At 44.3% G+C, this 24,933-nt stretch overlaps 1 protein-coding gene across 1 annotated transcript in view; it reads right to left on the minus strand.

Annotated features, from left to right (window-relative positions):
• Nucleotides 1–14,165: 14,165 nt before the first annotated feature.
• Nucleotides 14,166–24,933, minus strand: part of LOC115641040 (zinc finger protein OZF-like) — a 33,193-nt gene continuing 22,425 nt past the window's right edge. The window contains exons 4-5 of the mRNA XM_030544155.1: nucleotides 23,406–23,412; nucleotides 14,166–14,864 (exon numbers count right to left, since the gene is read on the minus strand). Coding sequence (XP_030400015.1) covers nucleotides 14,324–14,864; nucleotides 23,406–23,412 — 548 coding nt within the window. The 3' untranslated portion in view covers nucleotides 14,166–14,323. The remainder of the gene's footprint in view (nucleotides 14,865–23,405; nucleotides 23,413–24,933) is intronic.

Genomic DNA, 24,933 nt, shown 5'->3' on the forward strand with positions numbered 1-24,933 from the left:
CTCCAGCCACCAAACCTAAAACTCACTTAAAATCACTACCAGTACCTCAAAGCAATCAGTTGTGCACAGACCCTGGTTGACTATGCCACTGTGATGGGTTTGTTGGGTCTAAACTTTTGGTGAACTTTGGGGAGCCAAAACACACCCAGACTGGCTGTCTCTGCATAATCCTTCCTGAACCCTTTTGAACAAAACACTGACCTGCAAACTACTCATGACACCCCCTTTCTCAAGTAGCCATTAGCCTTTATCTCTATGCATTTACTTGTTAACTTGCTTTTCCTGTAAAATCTTGATTGATTATGCATGACCATTATCTTTTGTTAATCACTTTGTTTACTTCTGTGTATAAATATTGATGCTCACCCCTAATAAAGGGGCCACACTTAATCTAAAGCTTTTAGAGCTAAGGATAGTGTGAGCCCGTTGATCAACGCATTGGTGTCTGGTCTCTGACAGAATTGTGTGCCCCATACCAACTCCGCACGAACTCGGGTGCTGGAGAGGTGAGTGAGGACTTGCTTTATTTACCTAACAATTTGGGGGCTCGTCCGGGATTCCTTCTGGTGCGGTACCTCTGTCCAGTGGTCAGACCACTCATATATGAATTGGCAAGGCGCCACAGGAGATTTCTCCCAGCCAATTCAATATTGAGGGGTCGTGTATTGGACAGCAGGGTAAACGCCAGTTGGAGGGTTCCTGTCAGACACCATGGGTCAAGGGACTAGCGTGCCTCTTGAGAGTCCGTTGGGGATTGTAAATAAGTTATGGAACGAAGGGAAACTCCCAGTACAGACAGGAATGTCTAGGAAGAAGTTGTACACACTATGTGTAAGGAATTGGACTGGGTATACCGCGGTATTGGCCGACCCGGAGATGAGGTGGCCTTCGTATGGCTCTTTCGAACAGGCTGCCTTAAGAGGAGTAAAGAGCCAGATCGAAAAAGACCATCCGGGACAGTTATGTTACTGGTTTTGTTGGGACACAGCAGCAGAGCTGTGGAAATCTTTAAAAATTATGGCAGTCAGGTACTCTCCCGAGAGTGAACCCCCTCCAGGTTATTTCGATGAAGGGTGTAGACCACGGCGTGTTTTGACTCGTCAGCTGGTCCCCTCTGCACCTGCCCCTATTCCTCCGCAGGGGGACTCTCTCCATGTAGCAGAGGGGAATCTGCAGGATCCCAGATTGGAATTTCTGCAGAAGGGGAGGAGGAAATGAAGGGGCAAACCTCGGGAGGAGTAGTTACTAGGCTAATGTCCAAGCAGATACAGCAGGGTGCATGCCCCCCCCCCCCGAGGATAGCCCAGAGGATGTCCCCGTCAAATCTCTTGCGAGTAATAAAAGTATAGTTAGAGAGATGCCTTTACAGGTGCACGATCAACCTTATATGGGCAATGATGGACGGTTACAACATGCTAATATTGTGGAATATAAAGGATGGCTAGAATGGGATTTGAAAGAGTGGAGACGGTTGTCAGGGTCTTTTGGGGAAAATCCCCGAAAGATCATAGAACTTCTAGAAAGATTGTTTTTAAGTTATAATCCTACTTATACGGATGTGGATCAGTTGTTAAGTAGAGTTTTGACCGGAGAGGAACGTAGTAGATTGTGGATGGCAGAAAGGACATGGAGAGATAGCAATGCAGTTAATCTTACTTGGATGGATAGGCGGGATCTGGCCGCTGGCTGGAATCCCCTAGACTGGACTCAGCCAAGGCTGACTCAGCTGCGAACAGATCGAGAGCGATTGTTAGAGAGACTCAAGGAAATGGCTCGCCGCTCGCCTAATCAGGCTAAGTTCATGCAGATTCGGCAGGAATCTGATGAGCCGCCCAGAAAGTTCTGGTCGAGGCTATTGGAGGGGGCCCGAATGTTCACTCAGATGGATCCTGAGAGAGAAGCAGACCACCCTACTCTTATTTCGTTTTTTATGAATCAGTCGGTGCTCCCTGTAAGGGATTACTTCTTAAAGTTTCGCCCTGGTTGGGGAGGTGAGTCAGTCACTTCAGTGTTGGACGTAGCTGATTTTGCCTGGGAGAAAGAAAGGGAAAGTAGTAAAAAGAAAGAAAAAGGAAGAATATAAGCTGATGGCTTTAGCTTTTCATGGCGGTGTTCGAGGCAAAGGCCGTGGCCGTGGCAGGGGATTCCAGGGTGCTCGGGGAAGAGGGTCCTGGCAACCCCAGCCATCAGGAAATTGTTTTCAGTGCGGACAGCCCGGTCACTTTAAACGTGAATGCCCCTGGGGATGCCCAGAGGGTCTGGTTGCATCCGCAGATGCTTACACAAGTGAGGAATACACCCCTGCACCACCAGCTCAGCCCATTCCCCAGGCCTGGATCAACTATGGGAAACAGCAGCAGCCGCAGCAAACTCAGCCTCCTCAATGACGGTACCCCGGGGGCGAAGGCAAACAATGTGATGGTCTTATTTCCTTAATGTCTTTAGCCGGCTCCTTTCTCACTTTCTCCCCTCCCAGCAAAGAGCCTCGTTTAACCCTTTCAGTCCAGGGACTGCCTGTCTCTTTCCTCATTGATACTGGGGCTACTTTCTCTCTTTTAAATCATGCCCCCTCTCCCTGGCTATCCTCTGAGGTTAAAACTGCGACTGGGGTGGAGGGCAACCCACAGTCTCTGGGACTCACTTTGCCTTTGAATGTTATTTATGCTGATAAATGTTTTCCTCACCGTTTTCTTTTTTCCCCAGCTTGTCCGATCCCTTTGATGGGCCGGGATTTACTCTGTAAGCTTGAGGCTACTTTAACCTGCACTCCTGAAGGGGTAGGATTATTGATGACAGTGTTAGGAGATTCGGCCCCTACTCAGGGTAATTGGGAAACACCCCCCTCTCTCTCCCCTGACCTCACTGACTTGCCTCCAACCCTCTGGGGAATTTCTGACACTGATGTTGGCCTGCTCCTTTCGGCAGAGCCCATAAGGATTCAGGTGAAGCCTTCCTTAACCCCCCCGTCAGTCCCTCAATACCCCCTGTCGCTGGAAGCCTGGGAGGGCATCCGCCCCATTATCGAGGGATTCATTGCACAAAAGCTAGTCCGCCCTCAGCGCACTCCCTGTAACACCCCTATACTGCCTGTCAAAAAGCCTCCTAAAAAGGACGGAGACCCTGTTCGTTGGCGCTTTGTACAGGATCTACGAGTTGTTAATCAGTATGTGGTCCCTCTTCATGCAGTAGTTCCTGACCCAGCTACTATCATCAGCCAAATCCCCTGGGATGCTGAGTGGTTCACTGTTATTGACTTAAAATCAGCTTTTTTCAGCATTCCTGTGCACCCAGACTCTCAGTATCTCTTTGGTTTCACCTGGGAGGGACAAAGTTATGTCTGGCAACGACTTCCTCAAGGCTACAGAGACAGCCCCACGATTTTCAGCCAGTGCCTCCGCCACGACTTGAAAGGTTTCACCAGTCCGCAGGGATCCACATTGGTCCTATACGTAGATGACATCCTATTAGGTAATCGCGAAGAAGCTGCCCTCCGCATCGATGGTAAGGCACTTTTATTATACCTACACACCAGAGGCCACAAGGTAGACCCTAAAAAGATTCAGTGGGTCTCACAGAAGGTCCGATATCTGGGCTTCCTGTTAACCCCAGAAGGAAGACAGATGGACCCAGCCCGCATAAAGACTATTCAAAACTGCCCTCTACCGAACACCAAGAAACAACTTCGAGGTTTCTTAGGATTAATTGGCTTCTGTCGCCCCTGGTTGCCGTCCTGCGGGGAGTTAAGCAAACCGCTCCACCGACTCACTGCTAACCTTGCTCCTGACCCTTTGCAGTGGTCCCCGGACACTATTCAAGCCTTTCAGTTACTCAAGGACAGTGTGGCCTCCTCCATGTCTCTCCGCCCCCCCAATTACAGCAAACCCTTTCACCTTTTTGTCCACGAGAGGGGCGGAATTGCTAGTGGTGTCCTTACCCAGCTGAGCGGGCCCCACCATTTCCCGCTTGCTTTTTACTCTCAGCAAATCGACCCTGTCGCTCAGGGAACCCCATCCTGCACCCGGACTCTGGCAGCAGCAGCCCTGCTGATCACAAAGGCAAAGAGCCTAACCCTGGGTCATTTTACCATGGTTTGGACCTCTCATGCCTTGTCAGCCCTTCTGCGTAGGGGCACAACCCAAGTCTTTTCAGCCCATCGTCAGCAACAGCTAGAGGCCGAACTCTTAGAAGACACTAACCTAATTTTTGAAAGGTGTGGACCCCTTAATCCAGCTACCTTGCTTCCTGACCTGCCAGTCCTCCAGGATCAGCACGACTGTGTGGAAGTAGTTTCCAGCATCTTACAGATAAGAGACAACCTGTTTGACGTGCCACTGGACAATCCCGATTGCATCCTCTTCTCGGACGGAAGCTCCTTCTATGTTGATGGCAAGCGTTTCACAGGTTATGCTGTCACCTCTGAATGGGACATTCAAGAGGCCGCCTCACTGCCAGGCAACTGGGGATCCCAAGCCGCTGAACTCTATGCCCTGGCCCGAGCTTGCCAGTTGGCCGCTGGTAAGACCGTTACCATTTTTACTGATAGCAAATATGCTTTTGGAGTTGTGCATTGTCATATCCACCTCTGGAAGTTTCGAGCTTTCCAGACAGCTGCCGGTAAACCCATTCAGCACCTCCCCCTCATCCACAAGCTTTTGGACGCCCTCCAAAAACCCTTTGTCCTGGCTGTAGTTCACTGCCGGGCCCATACTAAAGATAGTAGCCCCGTTACCCGTGGGAATGCCCTGGCTGACGCCTCCGCCAAGAAGGCTGCCACCTTACCTTTAGCCATGCCCACATTGGCTATTGCAGCCTCCTCCTTTACTCCACCGCACCCCGTACCAGTACCCGCTGCTGAACTACAATCGTGGGAGAGCCTCGGGGCCACTCTGGTCAAAGGGACCTGGCTTATGCCAGATGGCCGAGCCTGCCTCCCTCGCTCCACATACCCCGTGGCAGTTCGCTGGCACCATGATAAAGGGGGTCACTACGGCACGCATGCCCTCGTGGACACCATCGCTCGCTTTTGGTATGCTCCAGGCATTCCACCCTATTGCCTATCAATAGTGAAAGCATGCAGCACATGTCAGCGTAATGGACCTGCTCCGCCTCTTAACAAAATTAAGGGTGGAAGACCTCCGCCTGCTGCTCCATTTCAACATCTTCAAATTGACTTTGCAGATATGCCAAAGGCTTTTGGGAAAAAGCACCTCCTTGTTTTGGTTTGCCCTCTGACTTCCTGGGTCGAAGCTTTTCCTACTGCTAATTGTACTGCTGCCACAGTGGCGAAGATTCTCCTTAGAGACATTGTACCCCATTTTGGCATCCCTCTTGTGCTCGACTCAGATCGCGGACCTCACTTTACTGGTCATGTCCTTGGCCGTTTAGAACAAGGACTGGGCATTTCACACTCCTTTCATACACCCTACCACCCCCAGTCTAGCGGGAAAGTTGAGCGTATGAATAGGGAACTTAAGTTTACATTGGCTAAATACTGTCAGGAAACAGGATTAAAGTGGCCTCAGGTACTTCCTTTGGTCCTGTTTCACCTTCGTACTCGCCCAACCCGCGCATTGGGATTATCCCCCTTTGAACTGCTCTATGGACACCCCCCTTTCAAAGGCGGGGCGCTACCACGTGCTGATGTTTCACTATTGGGAGGGGATCATATGACCGCGTGTCAGTTTCTCTCCCTACAGGCTCGCCTCCGTACCCTTTGGAAAGCCTCGCAGTTTTCCCAGACCGTGCCGCTGGAGGAACAGATCCACCCGTTCCAACCAGGGGACTTCGTCTGGGCCAAAAAGTTCGTTCGTGACGACACCCTCCAGCCAAGGTTTACTGGACCCCACCAGGTTCTTTTGACAACCCAGACTGCAGTGTTCCTGGAAGGACGCAAATCTTGGATCCACCACTCCCACGTCAAGCCAGCCGTAGTGGACCACAGTGACGGACCAGCAGCTCTTGTCACCACTGAGGACACTGCCTTCGACCAGTGGACCAGCTTACCTCTCTCAGACATTAGACTTAAATTGACTCGAAAAAAATGAGAGGACCCTTTATTCTGACAACTGTATGTTTTTTTTATGCTTTTTTAGTTTATTTTCTGCTTATGAAGATAATGCTTTTATTAGATATTCCCACGAGGTTAAAACTCGTATTTTAGGAAATAGAAGTAATTGCTGGGTATGTACTCAATTTCCAGTAAATGCAGCACAGGGACTCCCCTTCACACCCATTCCCCTAACCACTGCTAATATGACTTGGATGCCACCGATTAGAATAAAAGATCCAGTCCAACCCAATCTTACATGGGACAAAACAGGAGTGCCAATTAACAAATATCTCAGGGTAACCAATCAAACAGGATCACTGTGTTTTGTTAAAGGAAAAGGGTCAACTTTTGTGGGAACAAGTAAATGCAACATATATTTTAATGGCACCGCCTTTAGTAAAAATCTTGGCTTCAAGCCTTGCGCATCCCACTTATCCCATATGTGGATCCCTCACCCCGATCCAACCTTTTCAACTTTTTCATGGAGGGGCAGGTTTTCAGAGTCAGTTTTTAAAAAGCCCTGCTCAGATCTCAAGGGTGTCCAACTCATTGTTAAAGGATACACAATTGCCTTCTACAACTGCTCAAGCAGTACTACACTGCCCTTTGAGAACAACACTACCAAATTGTGCCTCTGCAGTTCACACAACGACCCCTCTGCGTTACCAGGGGAACAGTGGTACAACGGGTGGTGGGTTACCTCCTACTTTGAGAAATGGAATACCCAAAACACATTATATGGAACATACTGGGTGTGCGGGCCCAAAGCTTATTATTTTCTTTCCCCTGATTGGGCAGGGTCATGTTATTTGGCATGGCTAGCACCGCCTTCTCGCATCTCCCTCACTCCCCCTCATTTTCCCCACGTTCGTAACATCCGTGAAACTGACAGAGATATTAATCTCCGTGATGGTTTGTCCTGGCAGCGGTGGGCTGGTCACACTAGCTTGAAGGGTGCTATCATCCGTCTACAGGGACTATTAGAATCTTTGACCAATGAAACTGCAACCCTATTTGAAAATCAGGTCGGGGAAATGTCCCAGCTGCGCCAGTTAGCTTTGCAAAACAGAATGGCTTTAGACATAATGTTAGCAGCCCAGGGAGGAACTTGCGCCCTCATAAATGAAGAATGCTGTGTTTTTGTAAATGACACCTACTCTGACACTTTTCAACGTACCAAACACCTAAGGGAAATGGCTAAAAACTACTCCTCTGGCCAGCCACCTTATGATTGGTGGGGAGCCTTATGGAATTGGCTGCCCGGATTTGGGTGGGTTAAAAAACTCTTGGTGGGTGTTGTTGGGGCCATAGTAGTCCTTATAATACTGTGTTGCTGTATTCAGTGTGTCCCCTCCCTCATAAACTCATGTAAGTCAGTTTATTCTTTTCCCAGTTCAGCTAAAAGCCTTACTCTCTTCGAATTGGCCCAGGCTGAAATTGCCAAGCGGCCCTTGAGATCTTGAAATAGGGTGTAGCTTTTTGATTAATAGTTATCCCAAAGCTACAAATGGAGGAATGTTGGGTCTAAACTTTTGGTGAACTTTGGGGAGCCAAAACACACCCAGACTGGCTGTCTCTGCATAATCCTTCCTGAACCCTTTTGAACAAAACACTGACCTGCAAACTACTCATGACACCCCCTTTCTCAAGTAGCCATTAGCCTTTATCTCTATGCATTTACTTGTTAACTTGCTTTTCCTGTAAAATCTTGATTGATTATGCATGACCATTATCTTTTGTTAATCACTTTGTTTACTTCTGTGTATAAATATTGATGCTCACCCCTAATAAAGGGGCCACACTTAATCTAAAGCTTTTAGAGCTAAGGATAGTGTGAGCCCGTTGATCAACGCATTGGTGTCTGGTCTCTGACAGAATTGTGTGCCCCATACCAACTCCGCACGAACTCGGGTGCTGGAGAGGTGAGTGAGGACTTGCTTTATTTACCTAACAGGTTGGATCACAGAAACCCCCTTGGGAGCTGCTGACCGATGTGCCAAGTCTACTTCTATCCCTGTTTCCCCTGCCAGCTCAGGACCCCAGCACCCTGTCTTGCTGAGCCAGACACTGTCTGCTCCAACAAAGACCCAGAGTCTGAATTACCTGCCCCAAAACTGCAGGTTTACCTGAAAACAGCTCACAGAAGTGTGCTTGTCTTTAGCACCCAGATGCCCAACTCCCAATGGGGTCTAAACCCAAATAAACCCATTTTACCTTGTATAAAGCTTATGCGGGGTAACTCATAAATTGTTCGCCCTCTATAATACTGATAAAGAGATATGCATAGTTATTTGCTCCCCCAGGTATTAATACATACTCTGAGTTGATTAATAAGTAAAAAAGTGATTTTATTAAATACAGAAAGTAGGATTTAAGTGGGTCCAAGTTATAACAGACAGAACAAAGTAAGTTACCAAGAAAAATAAAATAAAATGCACAAATCTATGTCTAATCAAACTGAATACAGATAAGAACCTCACCAGTGACAGAATGCTCCCTTTTAGAGGCTAATCTCCTTTTAGCCTGGGTCCAGCAATCACTCACACCCCCTGTGGTTACTGTCCTTTGTTCCAGTTTTCTTTAAGTATCCTGGTGGGATGGAGAGATTCCTTCTTTAGCCAGCTGAAGACAAAATGGAGGGGGTCTCTCACAGGTTTAAATAGACTTTCTCTTGTGGGTGGAGACCCCCTTCCTCACTCCTATGCAAAGTCCAACTCCAAGATGGAGCTCTGGAGCCACCTGGGCAAGTCACATACCCATGCATGACTCAGTCTTTACAGGCAGAAGCCAATTTCCACATGGTATCTTGTATGTCTCCAGGAAGACGTCTTATGTGGATTGGAGCCTTCCAAGCTCTTTTGTCTGTTAAGTGCTTCTGTATTGAGTACTTAATTTGCACATTCCTTTCCTAAGAAGTGACCAAATGTTTTAACTAAGGCTACTTAGAAATAAAGCAATTATACAGCCAATGTTCATAACTTTGAACACACAAATGATGCCTGCACACAACTAGGATGAGCATAACCAGTAGATTATAACCTTTACATAGATATGTTACATGGCATATGTAGCAAAACCCTATTCCAGTTATATCATACATACATTTATGAGCTCCTCCCCCCCATAAAGCCTTATGGGGTACACTGTCACAGACGCAGTGTCAGTTTAGACACTGCTTTGCTCATGTCAACTCTTATTGGCTTTCAGGAGCTGTCCCACAATGCCCCACCCTGACAACCAATACAAGCATTCCAGGTGAGGACATGTACCGCTAACACAAGTGATTTAACAAGTGGGGTGTCTGTGTGCTGGCGTATGTTAGGTCGATGTAACATGGCCCTAGGTAGCAAAAGAAAAGGAAAGACAACTAAACCTACAGCCCCAGCCGGGCTCAGCAGGCAGACTTCTTCCTCACAGTGAGGCTTCTTTGGCACCCATGTTCAGGAGCCCTCAGGATAGGTCTGTCTTCCACCCCAGCCTTCCCCTTCTGGGCTGAGTGGCACTGCCTCCCTTCCAAGCTTCCTCTCCAATTGGAGCATGCTCTGCACAGGGTTGCCAGGTGTCTGGTTTTTGACTGGAAAAATCTGGTCAAAAAGGGGACCTGGCAGTGTCCAGCCAGATGTACAGTTACCACGGGCAGGGGAAGGCACTGGGTCATCAACCTGTGCCAGCCCCTGCTCAATGAGACCACCTCCTACCGGCAGGCAGGCAGGCTCCATATCAGGCTGCAGCTCCTGTTCCTGCCCTGGAACAGAGGGAGCCCAGCTGAGTGTGTGGGAGGTGGAGAGGATCGAGGGAGGAGGAAGAGGAAAGGGGGACAGCAGTGAGTGATGAGGGAGGGGTAAGACGAGCAAGTGCGGGCAGGGCCTCAGGAAGTGGTGAGAGAGGGAGTGGGGCCTCAGGGGAAAAGGTGGGGAGGGGGTCAAGTTTTCCGAAAGTAGCAAGTTGGCAACCCTGTGCAGACCTGGAGGGGCAAGGTTACCGGGCCTAGTATTATCCTGTTACCGCTTCAGGCCCAGTGTGAGGTTTGTACACCCCATCACAGGTTGTCTTTATATTTTAAGATAAAAGAATATCATTCATTCCAGGTCAGAGTGAAGGCTGTTGGGTTGTGATGAAATCTGAAATTCGGTACACTGGTAAGAACAATAGAAATCAGAAATGGCCACTAATTTGGGGTGCCTGGATTTTTTGAGTTGTCAGCTCAGGACGCATTGGACCTGATTTCAGATGTGCTGAAATCACCTACCACTACAGTGGAAGCCAATTGAAATTCAACCCCTCTGAAAATCATTACTGCTTTAAGCTTTATGCTATTTTATATTTATATATGTTTAGATTGGCTACGTTTGTGTATAACGTTTAGAGAAGGGAAAGAGGTGGACGGAAGATTATTTTGTAGTTAGCTTGTTTAGAATTTTTAATATGCTTTTGTTTTGGGGAGGGCTGTTTTTTATATTTTGGAATTTTTTGTGGTTTTTTTTTAGAGATTTTAGTTTAGGTTGGCTGCTTGTGGTTTTTTTGGTGTTATTAAGCCACATTGGCTTTGGGGTTACAAAGGCACTTTGTTGGATTTTATTGGACAGTTAAGCTTTGCAAATGTAATTTTAGTTTTGTAACTTGTATTGCTTTTGGTTTGTTTTTGTTTATATTTTTTTTTATAGCTAGCTGGGGCCAAAAGCAGTTTTTATTTGTATTTAGTATAGTTTGCGTTGATTTTTGATTTTGAATGCAGAGCAATTTTTTTTTATTTTTAGGCTAAGCTGAATTTTAAATTAATTTGTTTTTTTTAATAGACAAATTGCTTATATTGTTAGAGGCTTTTTGGTGATCAAAAGCTTTTTTTAGATGTATGATTTTATTTAGATTGAAGGTATTTTTAATGGGCATTGTTTAGATGGATTTTTACGAGTGTAAAGATTTTAATTTTTTAAATATTTGCAGGTTGTTGGACTATAATGTATGTATATGGAATAAAATGGGGTACCCTTAGGGGGTGAGCGGGAATGCTTAAATTATTTTTTATTTATTTTTTAATTATATATACACGGGGGGATACCCTGTCCGCGCTAGCTTCACTAGGAGCTGTGCCTGCTCATCACCTCTGTCTCCCTCTTGGCATCACCTGAGACTTTTGCTTTAAACACTGAAAAAAGTTATCCACTTCGAGAGCTATATTCTCCATCAAGTTTCAATTATTTTCCATCAGTTTCAATGACAGACATATTGTCCAGCATTAAAATAGCAATTTCTTCAAGGGCACCAGAAAAGGAAACAATAATTACGCATGGGCACTTTATTGTTCTTTTAGAGAGTGCCTGAAAGATTCTTCTCTTTTCTCTCGATAAAATATCTGCATATTTTTTGTAGTTTGGTTTTGTTTGCTACATCTCTTGGATGTCCTAAACCTTGCAGTTCTCCTGTTTTCCATTTGCTTTTTTAAAAGGATTGGATCTTCTAATGTAAAAGGAAACAACATACATTTCAGGCCCTTCTTATTTATCATCAAGAAGCCAAAATGGTCACAAAAGCAATTTTTTTCTTTTTTGGATCACCTTTGAAAATTAGTGGTGCATTAGCTTGCTGGTTTGTCTGAACATGGGTTCAGAAGCTGTCTAGATTAGGGTGAAAGCATCAGGACTTGGCCAAAGGTATGTGTTTGATTAATCTCCAATTACAGCTCTACGACACTGTTTAATTATACTAATAAAATGCTGATGGGAAGGAGAAAGTGCTCTCACAAGGGACAGAGAGGTCTTCCTTTCGGAATGAAATCTGAAGGGTCTTTTCTCACCTGGCTGTCCTTTTTAAGCTAGTATGAAGTGATGGGTATGTTAGACAGAGATTTATCATTTAAAAAAACCCAGAAAATATGGAAGCAAAAATAATCCTAAAAATGCTGAATGTTGAGGATCCCCCCTCCCTGCATGTAGTTGAACCTTGATTAAAATTAGCCAAAACACTGAGAGCCCCAACACTACAAGGAGAAATGGGTGTTACAACAATGGGTGTGAAATGTTTGTGGAATACCATTGTAGGATGTAGTGTAGTAGTAGCTGTGTCAGTCCCAGGATATTAGAGAGACAAGGTGGGGGTGGTGATATCTTTTATTGGACCAACTTCTGTTGCTGAGAGAGAGACAAGTTTTCTCTCTGTGGTTCAAAAGCTCATTTTTCTCACCAACAGAAGTTGGTCCAATAAAAGATATTACCTCACCCACCTTGTCAGTGACATTCAAGTCCTGTAAGACCTGATGTTCCTGTATAGGGCAAATGCATCCATGACAATACTTAAATGCTGCTGTTGATTATTAATTATCATCATTATTATTATTACCCTAGCACAGATTTAACTGTCATTGCAGAATTGGAGGGTGCTCCATGGCTTATCTAGGCATGCCGAAGATTGGTTAGACTTTTAAACAAAGAATAAAACCTGCGCTGACTGTGCAGGAATGGTTAAATCTCACACATTTCAGGCTGTCTCTCCCATCATCTCCCTCCTTTTCCTCTCCTGTTAATTTTCACCCTTCCATTCATAAACCCCCCAACACACACACACATGCATGAGGGTGACCAGATGTCCCGATTTTACAGGGCCAGTCCCGATTTTTGGGTCTTTTTCTTCTATAAGCTCCAATTACCCCTCACCCCCGTCCTGATTTTTCATACTTGCTGTCTGGTCACCCTAACACGCACACACACACACACTCTGAGACAAAACCTTCTGAATAACCTCTGCCCCTTCTTCCCCACTTCTTCCCTTGTCTGAGCCCCCTACCCCTGGAGGTTTACTCCCCTACCAGATGCCTGCTGGATCTGAGCAAAGAGCAAGGTGTTGTGCCTTCCTGGTTGTTAGTATGCTAGTGAGAGGAACAAGAACTGTGTTACCAAGTGATCAAAGTCTGCCGGGCTGTGAGATCTGAGGCTACACAAAGTGAGTGTACAATAAAAGTGGCAGCTCTGTAACTCTCAGACACATGGGGGGTGAGGAGGGGCCACTTGTGCAGGGGAATTACTAGCCTGTCCACCTCCAGCACTTTCACTGAGTTCTCTCTCAATCAGCTGGTTTAGAAGCTGGTGTCAGCAGAGCCTGGGGCTGCCCCACGGGCTGGTTCCAGCCACTGCAGAAAGTCCTCCCTGGGCTGGGCACGTAGGGGGTTTAATTAAGGTCTCTACCCAGCACAGACCCCACTGGGGAGCAGCAGCTGCTCAGTCCTGCCTCCCGATCACCATGGAGGGAGCTGGAGGAATGATCCGGGACACTCAATCTTTGCTCCTGATCAGAGGTAAAAAGCAAGGGAAAAAAGAGAGAGCGAGAGAAATAACCCTTCTCCTTCAAGTATCCGTGCACACACACACTCTACTTTAGGTGTGCATGCACCCAATGCATTTGAGTATGAGACTTTTGTCAGCAGTAACACTGAGCAATACCTGCATCCCTCATCCCTAGCTGGGGCATAAAAGGCGCAAGTCCACCACCTCTTTCTCAGTTCCTTCTCACCGCACTTGGAGAGAGTTGGAGCTCCCTATAGTTTTGCTAATGGTTAGCCAGGCTTTCAATATTAATTCTGTAAATGGTTCTATAGTGGTGTTAGTTTAATTAGTTCTCATCATTAGTATAGTTTAGCTACAGACTTTAGTGTAAGTCCTGTGGATTTATTATGAAACATTTCTCAGGTTTTAAACACATGCAAGACTCTGTTCCCTGTCAAGAACAGGCACACAAGCTGTTTGATCTACCTAGGGGAAGGGCATGTGAGGGATCTGCACTTCTTCCCATTAGAACAAAAAATCACAGGGACTACCATTAGAAAGTCTACTTAACGAAGAAGACCATGCGTCCTTTGTCTCCAGTGTTGGAACCAGATCAGAGTTTGCTGAATCCATGAGTAGTGGGCCCCGCGGTTGCCCAATCTCTAAATGCAAGTCATGTGAAAAACAGCGTTCCTCCTCCTCTAAGCATTCAAATTAATTAATTAAAATGCTATCAGGAATAAATCAGAAGTCAAACTAATTAAGATGAAGAAGGACAACAGAAGCAGAGTATACACCCGGAAGAGAGAATGTTCTAGGCTTCCCATCGCAGCATGGGAAACTTATCTCAGCCTCTTGCTCTGCTCCATTCCAGGAAATAATTTCGTTGTCTGCTTTAATAAAGCAGTTGTGTGCCCTCATGAGAGGGCCACTCCAGCCTTGCCTGGCTGTCTGAGATCCATGGCAAATGGCAGTGGTTCTATTCCTTTTGCCAAGCCCTCATTGGCACAAGGCTCTCTCACATATGGATTCTCTGATGCCGAATAAAGGCTGAGTTGTCACTGAAGCTTTTCCCACACTTGGGGCACTTATATGGTTTCTCTCCTGTGTGGATTCGCTGATGTTTAATAAAGGTTGATCGATCTGTGAAGCTTTTTCCACAGTCACAGCATTTATAGGGCCGCTCCTCCATGTGGATTCTTTGGTGGATACTGAGGTCTGAGCTCCGACCAAAGCTTTTCCTGCAGTCGGGGCATTTGTAGGGCTTCTCTCCTGTGTGGATTCTATGGTGTTTAGTGAGCGTTGAGCTGTCACAGAAGCTTTTCCCGCATTCGGGGCATTTATATGGTTTCTGTCCTGTGTGGGTTCTCTGATGTTTAATAAGGTGCGAACTGTCACTGAAGATTTTCCCACAGTCAATGCAATTGTAGGGTTTCTCGCCAGTGTGGATTCTCTGATGTTGCATAAGGTGTGAGCTCTGAATGAAGCTTTTCCCACAGTCGGTACATTTATAACATTTCTCTCCTGTGTGGAGTTTCCAATGTTTAGTAAAGGATGAGCTCGATCTGTACGTTTTTCCACAGATGTGGCATGTGTGAGGTTTGCTCCCATGTTGATTCTCTGCTGAATTGTGGCATCAATGAATTCCGTGAAATCTTCCCCAACAGGAGTGGATTTACCTTTCATTTTCCTTGGCTGGTTTCTCTGCTGTCTCTCTGGCCTGCTCTGACTCTCACAGGTGTCTCCCCTCCCAGATCTCTGGGAAATGTTCCCCTTGGATAGTCCCGAAACTGTCCCATGTGGTTCCACCTGTTCAGGACCTTCCTGCTGAGGATTCTCCTCCTCATTCTCACTCACCGTCCCATCACCTGCTGGGACAGATAGAGAATCCAGACAGGAGTCAGTCCCTGTGCTGGGAGACAGGGGACCTCAGAAAGGGGGGAACCAAAGTAACTACTGGGGAGATTGAAATATCAGGAATTGAATCTCCCAGACCCTTCCCCAGAGGAAAGAGAAAAGGAGGCCGGTTCTGCCTCCACATCCCATCCAAACACTCAGAGGGAAAGAGCTACAGGCAGGTGTCCATAAGGGTGGTGGGAAGCAATGAGTGACATCTGCCAAGAGGATATGACACCTGCTGGGGGCCATCCTGTCTTGGGCAAGATGATCTAGAAGCTGGGGAGCTCACAAGCCCTTTGTGGGAATCCCAGCTGTTCCTTTCAGAGTCTGTTTCACTAAATTCTCACTTGTGTGAGAACCACCAATCAGGCTGTCCTTATCCTCAGGGCCTTGGAGAACTGGGACCCACACTTGCTCCATCAGAAAGATCACGTCAGGTTTGGAAATGGAAAATCCTGTGCTGGGGGAAAAATGGTGAAAATAGGTCTCCCTATTAGAGAATACTTGCTGCAAAAATATTCCATGTTTTTAAACCCAGACCATTTCTAAACCACAGTTTCTGGACACTCTCCTACTGTGGAAATTGAACTATTAACAACTCTGTTGGGAAAATAATACAGCCGAACATTCATCATTGAAGAATTATTCACAGTGACACATTGTTATACTAAAGTGAGATATTTTAAATTCAGTCGGTCCAGATAACTTGCCCCAAGTTTAACATTTTCAGAAGCACCTATGGCTAATGTCTACACTAGGAGTGCTTCACCAATGTAGAAATACTGATCTGCCAGACCAATGATTCTCAACCTTTCTGGAGTACTATACCCCTTTCAGGAGTTTGATTTGTGTTGTGTACTCCTAAGTTTCACTTCACTTAAAAACTACTTGCTTACTAAATCAGACATAAAAATACAAAAAGTGCCACAGCACACTGATACTGCAAAATTGCTGACTTTCTCATTGTTACCATATAATTATAAAATAAGTCAATTGGAATATAAATATTGTATGTACATTTCAATGTATGGTACATAGAGCAGTATAAACAAGCCATTGTCTGTATGAAATATTAGTTTGTACTGACTTTGTTAGTGCTTTTTATGTAGCCTGTTGTAAAATTAGGCAAATATCTAGATGAATTGATGTACCCCCTGGAAGACATCTAAGTACCGCAGGGGTACATGTTACCCCTGGTTAAGAACCACTGTGCTAGACCAACAAAATGCTCCTAATGTGAACACAGCTATCCTGGCAAAGTTGTGCTTTGTACCAAGATAGCAAAACCATTTAAGAAGGGGGCATTGAATGTTGAACAAATTGATCTTTTCTGCCAAGTGATTGGATTTAAATGGATATTAGGGCAACAAACCAATACAAATAGGTTTGAAGTACGTGAATAAAAAAGAACTCCCTTCTTGGCCAAGAACATAGGGCCATATTTTTAAAGATATGTAGGTGCCAAGTAAGATTTTCAAAACCCTAAGAAAGGGAAATCATTATTCATCATAATAGTAATGCGTAGCTTTTGTCTAGCACTTTTCATCAGTAGATGTCAAAGTACTTTTTAAAAGAGGGCAGGATCATTATCCCCATTTTACAGATGGGGAAACTGAGGCACAGAACAGTGAAGTGACTTGCCCAAGGTTATCTGGCAGGCAAATGGCAGAGGTCAGAGCAGAACTCAAGAGCATTAGTTCACTAATTTCAATGCTAGGTTTTTCTCAGGTTTACTTTTACCCTGGACAGTACTTGTAGTAAGATGAGGCCCTGAAACATAAACCCTTGGGATCAGAGGCCTGGTATGAGGCCTGAGGCCTGAACTAAAGTAATGGTCAAGACTTTGCTAACATAAAGCAAAGCTGTGAGCCAAAGGCAGGCCCTACTCACAGAAGTTGGCAAGAAGAAAGCTTCTAATTGTCATATACACCTATATAAAAGGTATCAAGTACAAGTAGGATGAATATGTGCCAGGATGGCACCAGAACATTCTGGTACGAACACATGCCACAGAGCTAATGAGGAACAGGCTGACCTATCCTAAAGACATGGTCAAAAGGATAATATGATGGATAGACTTGTTTGTTCGAACCAACATGTACCAGGAGAGAGGCAGCACCCTAACATGTAGAGGGGTTGTACCTCAATGCATCAGGAGTGATGTGTAACTTGTTTGTACCTGTGTATAAGAATGCATCCCGGAGTGGATGTCTTTGTCTGACCTAGGTGGTCTGATTCCTGATTGCCTGTCCCGTCCCCCCCCCGCCATAATTTCCCACAGCTAGGACAATTTAAATCAATAAAAATAAAATGCTTTAAAATAAACATAGATACTATCCGTAAAAAACTATAAAAGAATAAAAATCGACCTCTGCCAAGCCTATTTACCTGTCAGTGTGGACGTGCTCTTATAAAGACACGGGATCCAAGACCTCTTAGACTTGATGTGTCCGATGAAACAAGCACATCTCTGTTCTCACTTTAATATTGAGATCTACTTCTCACTCTGGAATCTGAGGGGGCGTCAGGGCTTGTCTCTGTGACTGTAGGAGGAAGTGGTAATGGGATCAGATTTTTAAATGAAGAATTAGCCCCCACCCCGTCCCAGTCTCCCCTCTGTCACTCATTATTCCCTCTCCCCTAACTGTGCAAATGGTTAAATCTGCTACATCTCACGCTGCCTCTCCCCACCCTTCTCCATTTCTCATTTTTCCTCTTCTTCCCCTTCCCGATGTTCCCCCACCCCCAGAGAAAAAGGAGACCCACACTGCGATCTGATCATGCCCCCCTGCAGCCTCCCCCCGCCCCCAACCTGTACAGCCTACCGCGGTTTTACCCTGAGCAGTGAGCACTTCCCGACAAGAAGCAGCTACTTCCTTGCAGCTCAGCTCCGTCCGTAGATGCATCTATAAGGCGGGAGCAGATTTCTAAAGGGAGCTGAGGTTCCCGGGGGTCCCTGTGTGCAAAGTCACTTTCCTCCCGTTCCCAGCACTTTCTCTATTACCAGAAGTTGCCAGCTGAGGGATCAATGCTCCGGTAGAGCCTAGAGTTACCTTCAAAACCTGCTTCCCTCTGAATCCCCTACTTTGCTGTTAGGCAGCAGACTCCTGTGAGCTGAGGATGCTCAGTAGCAGCTGCTGAAGCCTCTGCCCTCACTCTGCCCTTATTAAAAGCAGACTCTGCTTCCTGCAGTAAACAAGGGGCAAAGGGAGAAGAGAGGGCAAGCTGGAAGGGTTCCCAGCTCTCCAGGATTGTCCAGGAATCTCCAGGAGTTAAAGATTACTCTTTAATTAAAGAGTAGGCCATGTGATGAAACTTCTAGGAATACAGTAGAACCCCCGAGGGAATGTAGTCTGTGTGTAACTCTGAATGAGACATTATGGTTGTTCTTTCCAAAGTTTATAACGGAACATGGACTTAATACAGCTTTAAAACTTTACTCTGCAGAAGAAAAATGCTTTTAACAATCTACATTTAAATGAAACAAGCACAGAAACAGTTTCTTAACCACGTCAATTTTTTTTAAAAAAACTTTCTCTTTACTTTTTTAGTACAAAAGAACGGCCACACTGGGTCAGACCAATAGTCCATCTAGCCCAGTATCCTGTCTTCCGACAGTGGCCAATGCCAGGTGCCCCAGAGGGAATGAACAGAAAGGGTAATCATCAAGTGATCCATCCCCTGTCACCTATTCCCTGCTTCTAGCAAACAGAGGCTAGGGACACCGTCCCTGCCCATCCTGGCTAGTAGTTTATGTTCAACACTGTATTGTACTGTATTTGCTTTTGGGGAGGATTCTGCTGCTGCCTGATTGCGTAATTCCAGTTCCAAACGAGGTGTATGGTTGACCAGTAAGTTTTTCCTAATATCCAATGTAAACCTCCTCCACTGCAACTTAAGACCATTACTCCTTGTTCTGTCATCCACTACCATTGAGAACAGTCTAGAATCTGATCCATCCTCTTTGGAACCCCCTTTCAGTTAGTTGAAAGCAGCTATCAAATCCCCCCTCATTCTTCTCTTCTGGAGACTAAACAATCCCAGTTCCCTCAGCCTCTCCTCATAAGTCACGTGCTCCAGCCCCCTAATCATTATTGTTGCCCTCTGCTGGACTCTTTCCAATTTTTCCTCATCCTTCTTGTAGTGTGGGGCCCAAACCTGGACACAGTACTCCTGATGAGGCCTCACCGATGTCGAATAGAGGGGAATGATCATGTCCCTCGATCTGCTGGCAATGCCCCTACTTATACAGCCCAAAATATCGTTAGCCTTCTTGGCAACAAGGGCACACTGTCGACTCATATCCAGTTTCTGATCCACTGTAACCCCTAGGTACTTTTCTGCAGAACTGCTGCCTAGCCACTCAGTCCCTAGTCTGTAGCAGTGCATGGGATTCTTCCATCCTAAGTGCAGGACTCTGCACTTGTCCTTGTTGAACTTCATCAGATTTCTTTTGGCCCAATCCTCTGTATCCTATCCCTATCCTCCAGCATATCTACCACTTCTCCCAGTTTAGTGTCATCTGCAAACTTGCAGAGGGTGCAATCTACGCATCCTCCAGATTATTAATGAAGATATTAAACAAAACCAGCCCTGGGACTGACCCCTGGGGCACTCCACTTGATATTGGCTGCCAACTAGACATGGAGCCATTGAGCCCGACGATCTAACCAGCCAGCTTTCTATCCACCTTATGGTCCATTCGTCCAGACCATACTTCTTTAACTTGCTGGCAAGAATACTGCGGGAGACCGTATCAAAAGCTTTGCTAAACCCCAGGATAGGGAGGAACAGAGAGGATCAAAGTTACCAAAGCGAATCTCATGATTTTTTGATAAAGCAGACTCATAATTTTTGAACATTTGGCATTGGCAATATTGCCACAGATTGGGTGAGCTGTCTGGAGTGGTTGCCCAGATAGGGTGTAGGTTGGCAGAGGTGCTTGTGTTCCTCACTGGATGGTCCATCTCAGCCTCCCCCATCCCACAGGGCTGTGGTGTTAAAGGTGCAAGGTACCCCCAATGCCTAGACAAGAGAGCGCTTCTTGATCTGTAACATTGTCTTGAGCTGTCTAAGAGATTTGATTCAGAGAAATATTTGACACAGACGCCCTCCTAAATTTGTTCATATGCTACTGGAGTTTAAAATTCCTTGCCAGTTTACAAAGGTGTATGTCTGCACATGGCCTCATTGCAGCTCTTATTCTGCTATTTTGATTGCCTGAATGGCACGCCCCCTCCTGTAATCTGCAGTAAATGTAGTTTCACTCCTCCATTTATTTATTTTTAGAATGGTATTTTCATTACTCTTTTTTTTCTTGTCATGCCATCATTTACCTTGGTTAACACTGTGCCAACTATGCTACTTATATGTATGGTTTTATAGTGAATAATCACAGAAAACAATAACTGATGCTAGTAGCTAAGCAATCGCCTCACATAATGGTTTCTAGTACAACATTGCCTATGCTCTTATTGTGATTTTGTTTTAATGTACAATTTTGATTTCAAACAACTTGTTCTTCCAGTAGCAAGTTTTTTTATGACTTCAAGGCTGCCATCAAAAACTTCTTCCATTTCTTGTGACCCACCAAGGAGGACTGCCTTTCTCAGCTATTATTCTGCCTCTTTCTCTCTAGCACCTTAGGGCTTGTCTATGCTAGAAAGTTTTACCAGTTATTCGGGTGTATCTATACCAATCTAATTCCCCATGTGGGCACTCTCATTACAATATAAGAGTACCTTTCTTTGGATTCATCTGGGGCTGTCAATTAACTGCAGTTAAGTCACATGATTAACTCAAAAAAATTAATCGCAATTAATCACAGGTTTAATCACACTGTTAAACAATAGAATACCAATTCAAATTTATTAAATATTTAGGATGTTTTTCTACATTTTCAAATATTTGATTTCAATTTGCAATACAGAATACAAAGTGTATAGTGCTCACTTTATATTTTTATTACAAATATTTGCACTATAAAAATGATAAACAGAAGAAACAGTATTTTTCAATTCACCTCATACAAGTACGTAATGCAATCTGTATCGTGAAAGTGCAACTTACAAATGTAGATTATTTTTGTTACGTAACTGCACTCAAAACCAAAACAAAACAATGTAAAACTTTAGCGCCTACAAGTCCACTCAGTACTACTTCTTGTTCAGCCAATCATTAAAACAAACAAGTTTGTTTACATTTGCAGGAGATGCTGCTGCCCACTTCTTATTTACAATGTCACCTGAGAACGAGAATAGGCATTTGCATGGCACCGTTGTAGCCAATATTGCTAGGTATTTATGCGCCAGATATGCTAAACATTTGTATGCACCTTCATGCTTTAGCTATGATTCCAGAGGCCATGCTTCTATGCCGATGATGCTCGTTTAAAAAAAAAAAAAGCATTAATTAAATTTGTGACTGAACTCCTTGGGAAGAATTGTATTTCTCCTGCTCCGTTTAATCTGCATCCTACCATATATTTCGTGTTATGGCAGTCTCAGATGACAACCAAGCACATTTTTGATTTAAGAACACTTTCACTGCAGATCTGACAAAACACAAAGAAGGTACCAATGTGAGATTTCTAAAGATAGCTACAACACTTGACCCAAGGTTTAAGAATCTGAAGTACCTCCCAAAATCTGAGAGGGATGAGAGGTGGCACGTTTGCAGGAGTCTTAAAAGAGCAACATTCCAATGCAGAAACTACAGAACTCGAACCACCAAAAAAGAAAATCAACATTTTGTTGGTAGCATCTGACTCAGATGATGAAAATGAATATGCATCTGTCCACACTGCTTTGGATTGTTATTGAGCAGAACCCTTCATCAGCATAGAATGGTGGGCAAAGCATGAAGGGACATATGAATCTTTACCATATCTGGCACATAAATAGCTTGTGACGCTGGCTACAACAGTGCTATGTGAATGCCTGTTCTCACTTTGAGGTGACATTGTAAATAAGAAGTGGGCAGCATTATCTCCTGCAAATGTAAACAACTTGTTTGTCTGAATGATTGGCTGAACAAGAAGTAGGACTGAGTGGACTTGTAGGGTCTAAAGTTTTACATTGTTTTTGAGTGTAGTTATTTTTTATACATAATTCTAATTTGTAAGTTCAACTTTCATGATAGAGATTGCACTACAGTACTTAGGTGATTTTTTTTCTTTTTTACAGTGCAAATATTTGTAATAAAAATAAATATAAAGTGAGTACTGTACACTTTGTGTTCTGTGTTGTAATTGAAATAAAAATATTTGAAAATGTAGAAAACATCCAAAATATTTAAATATATGGTGTTCTATTATTGTTTAACGGAGCGATTAATCATGATTAATTTTTTTAATCATTTGACAGTCCTAGTTTAATGCCCTTTCAAAGTGACATAAAGCAAATCAAAGAAAGAAACCCTGATACCAGAATAACACACAGCAAACTATACTGGAATAAAGAATGTTGGCTTCAACCCACACCTTAACTCAGTGGTTCTCAACCAGGGTATGCAGAGATCTTCCATGGGGTACATCAACTCATCTAGATATTTGCCTAGTTTTACAGCAGGCTACATGAAAAGCACTAGCAAAGTGAGTTCAAACTAAAATTTCATACAGACAATGACTTATTTATACTGCTTTTTATACTATATGTTGAAATAAAAGTAAAATATTTATATTCCAATTGATTTATTTTATAATTATATGGTAAAAACAAGAAAGTCAGCAATTTTGCAGTATCAGTGTGCTGTGATTCTTTTGTATTTTTATGTCTGGTTTTGTAAGCAAGTAGTTTTTAAGTGAGATGAAACTTGGGGATAAGCAAGACAAATCAGACTCCTGAAAGGGGTACAGTATTCTGGAAAGGTTGAGAGCCACTGCCTTATCTTATTCAGATATAAATTTCCTTTATAGACTAGCCCTTAAGAGCTTTTTCATATAATCACTTGTGTGTAGAACTTACTTCCCAAATATTCATCAAGGGCACTATACGATCTTGTTTGAAATACTCACACTATAAAGCAGGTTTTCCACACCTTGAATCATTGTTGTAGCTCTTGTCTGAATTGTTCTGAACAATATCCTTTCGAAGTGTGAACAGAATTGGATGCACTGTTCCTGTATTGGTCTCATCTATGCCATACACACCACCTCCTTGTTCCTATTCACCATTTCCCTTCTTTATACATTCTAGGATCACATTAGACCTTTTGGCCACAGCCACATTTCATACTGGGATCTCATGTTGAGTTGCTTGACCATGACCCCTAAAGCCTTTTCAGGAGCACCTGTCTCCCATGTACAGCCCCACCCCACCCCCATTCTGTAGGTAGGGCCTGAATTCTTTGCGGCAGACTTGGGACTTTCAAATGCACCTAAGCTGGTGCAATCAGAGCTGGGGAAATAACCCACTTAGGTGCTTTTGAAAACCATAGAAATGTAAAATTGGATGAGACATTGAGAGGTCCTCTAGTCCATCCCCCCATGCTGAGGCAGGACCAAGCAAACCTAGTCCATCCCTAACAAGTGTTCTTGAAAACCTTCAGCGATGGGGTTTTCACAGCCTCCCTTAGAAGCCTCTTCCAGAGCTTAACTACCCTTTTAGTTAGAAAGTTTTTCATAATATCTAATCTCTTGGGTTGCAGATTAAGCCAATGGCTTCTTGTCCTGCCTTCAGTGGATATGGAGAACAATTGTTCACCATCCTTTTTATAACACTCTTAACATATTTGAAGATTATCAGGTCCCCACTCAATCTTCTGCTCTCAATACTAAATGTTTTGAGGGGTTGTTTTTTTAACCTTTCCTCATAGGTCAGAGAAAAAACTAAGGTTTAGAAAATATCTTCCGAACTCTCTCCAATCTGTTCACACATTTCCTAAAGTGTGGTGCCCAGCTCTGGACACAGTACTCCAGCTGAGGCCTCACCAGTGCCAAATGGAGTGGGAACATTGTCTCCCATGTCTTACATACGGCACTCCTGTTTAATGCACCCCAGAATGGTATTAGCCAGTTTTGCAACTGCACCACACTGTTGGTTCATATTGAATTTTTGATCCACTATAACTCCCAGATCCTTTTCAGGAGTATTACCACCATCCTAGCCAGTTAGTCTCCATTTAGTATTTGTGCACTTGATATTTTTTTTTCTTCCTAAGCATTGATTTCAGACCAATTCTCTAATTTGTCAAGGTCATTTTGAATCATAATCCTGTTCTCCAAAGCACTTGGGACTCTTCCCAGTTTTGTGTCATCTGCAAATTTTATAAGCACACTCACTCCATTATCCAGTCATTACATGCCACTAGGCAACTGAGTCTTGAGGCACCTAAACAGACATTTGAAAATCTGTCCCTTTGTTCTTAGGCATAGGACCTTGTATTTGACTGTATTAAAACATATTTTGGTTTGACTGAGCCCAATCTACCAAGCAATCCAGATCGCTGAGCAGGGCTGCCCTACTCCTCCAGCTTTTCTGTCACAACATTATACAATTTGTGGATATTTGCTTCCAGATTACTGATAAATATTAAATAGCATCAAGCCGAGTACCAATCTCAGTGGAATCCCATTAAAAATATGCCCATCTGATGATGATTCCTCATTAACTACTGAATTTCATAAAGCAATTGTCAACGGAGGTTGGTTTTCTGCAGCAGGCAGAGATACACTCAAGGGAGAGCATGGACAAAGGAAAGGACATCCAATAGATGATGCTGAACAGGATG

Source organism: Gopherus evgoodei, unplaced genomic scaffold (genome assembly GCF_007399415.2).
Source record: "Gopherus evgoodei ecotype Sinaloan lineage unplaced genomic scaffold, rGopEvg1_v1.p scaffold_33_arrow_ctg1, whole genome shotgun sequence".
Taxonomy (NCBI): Eukaryota; Metazoa; Chordata; order Testudines; family Testudinidae; genus Gopherus; species Gopherus evgoodei.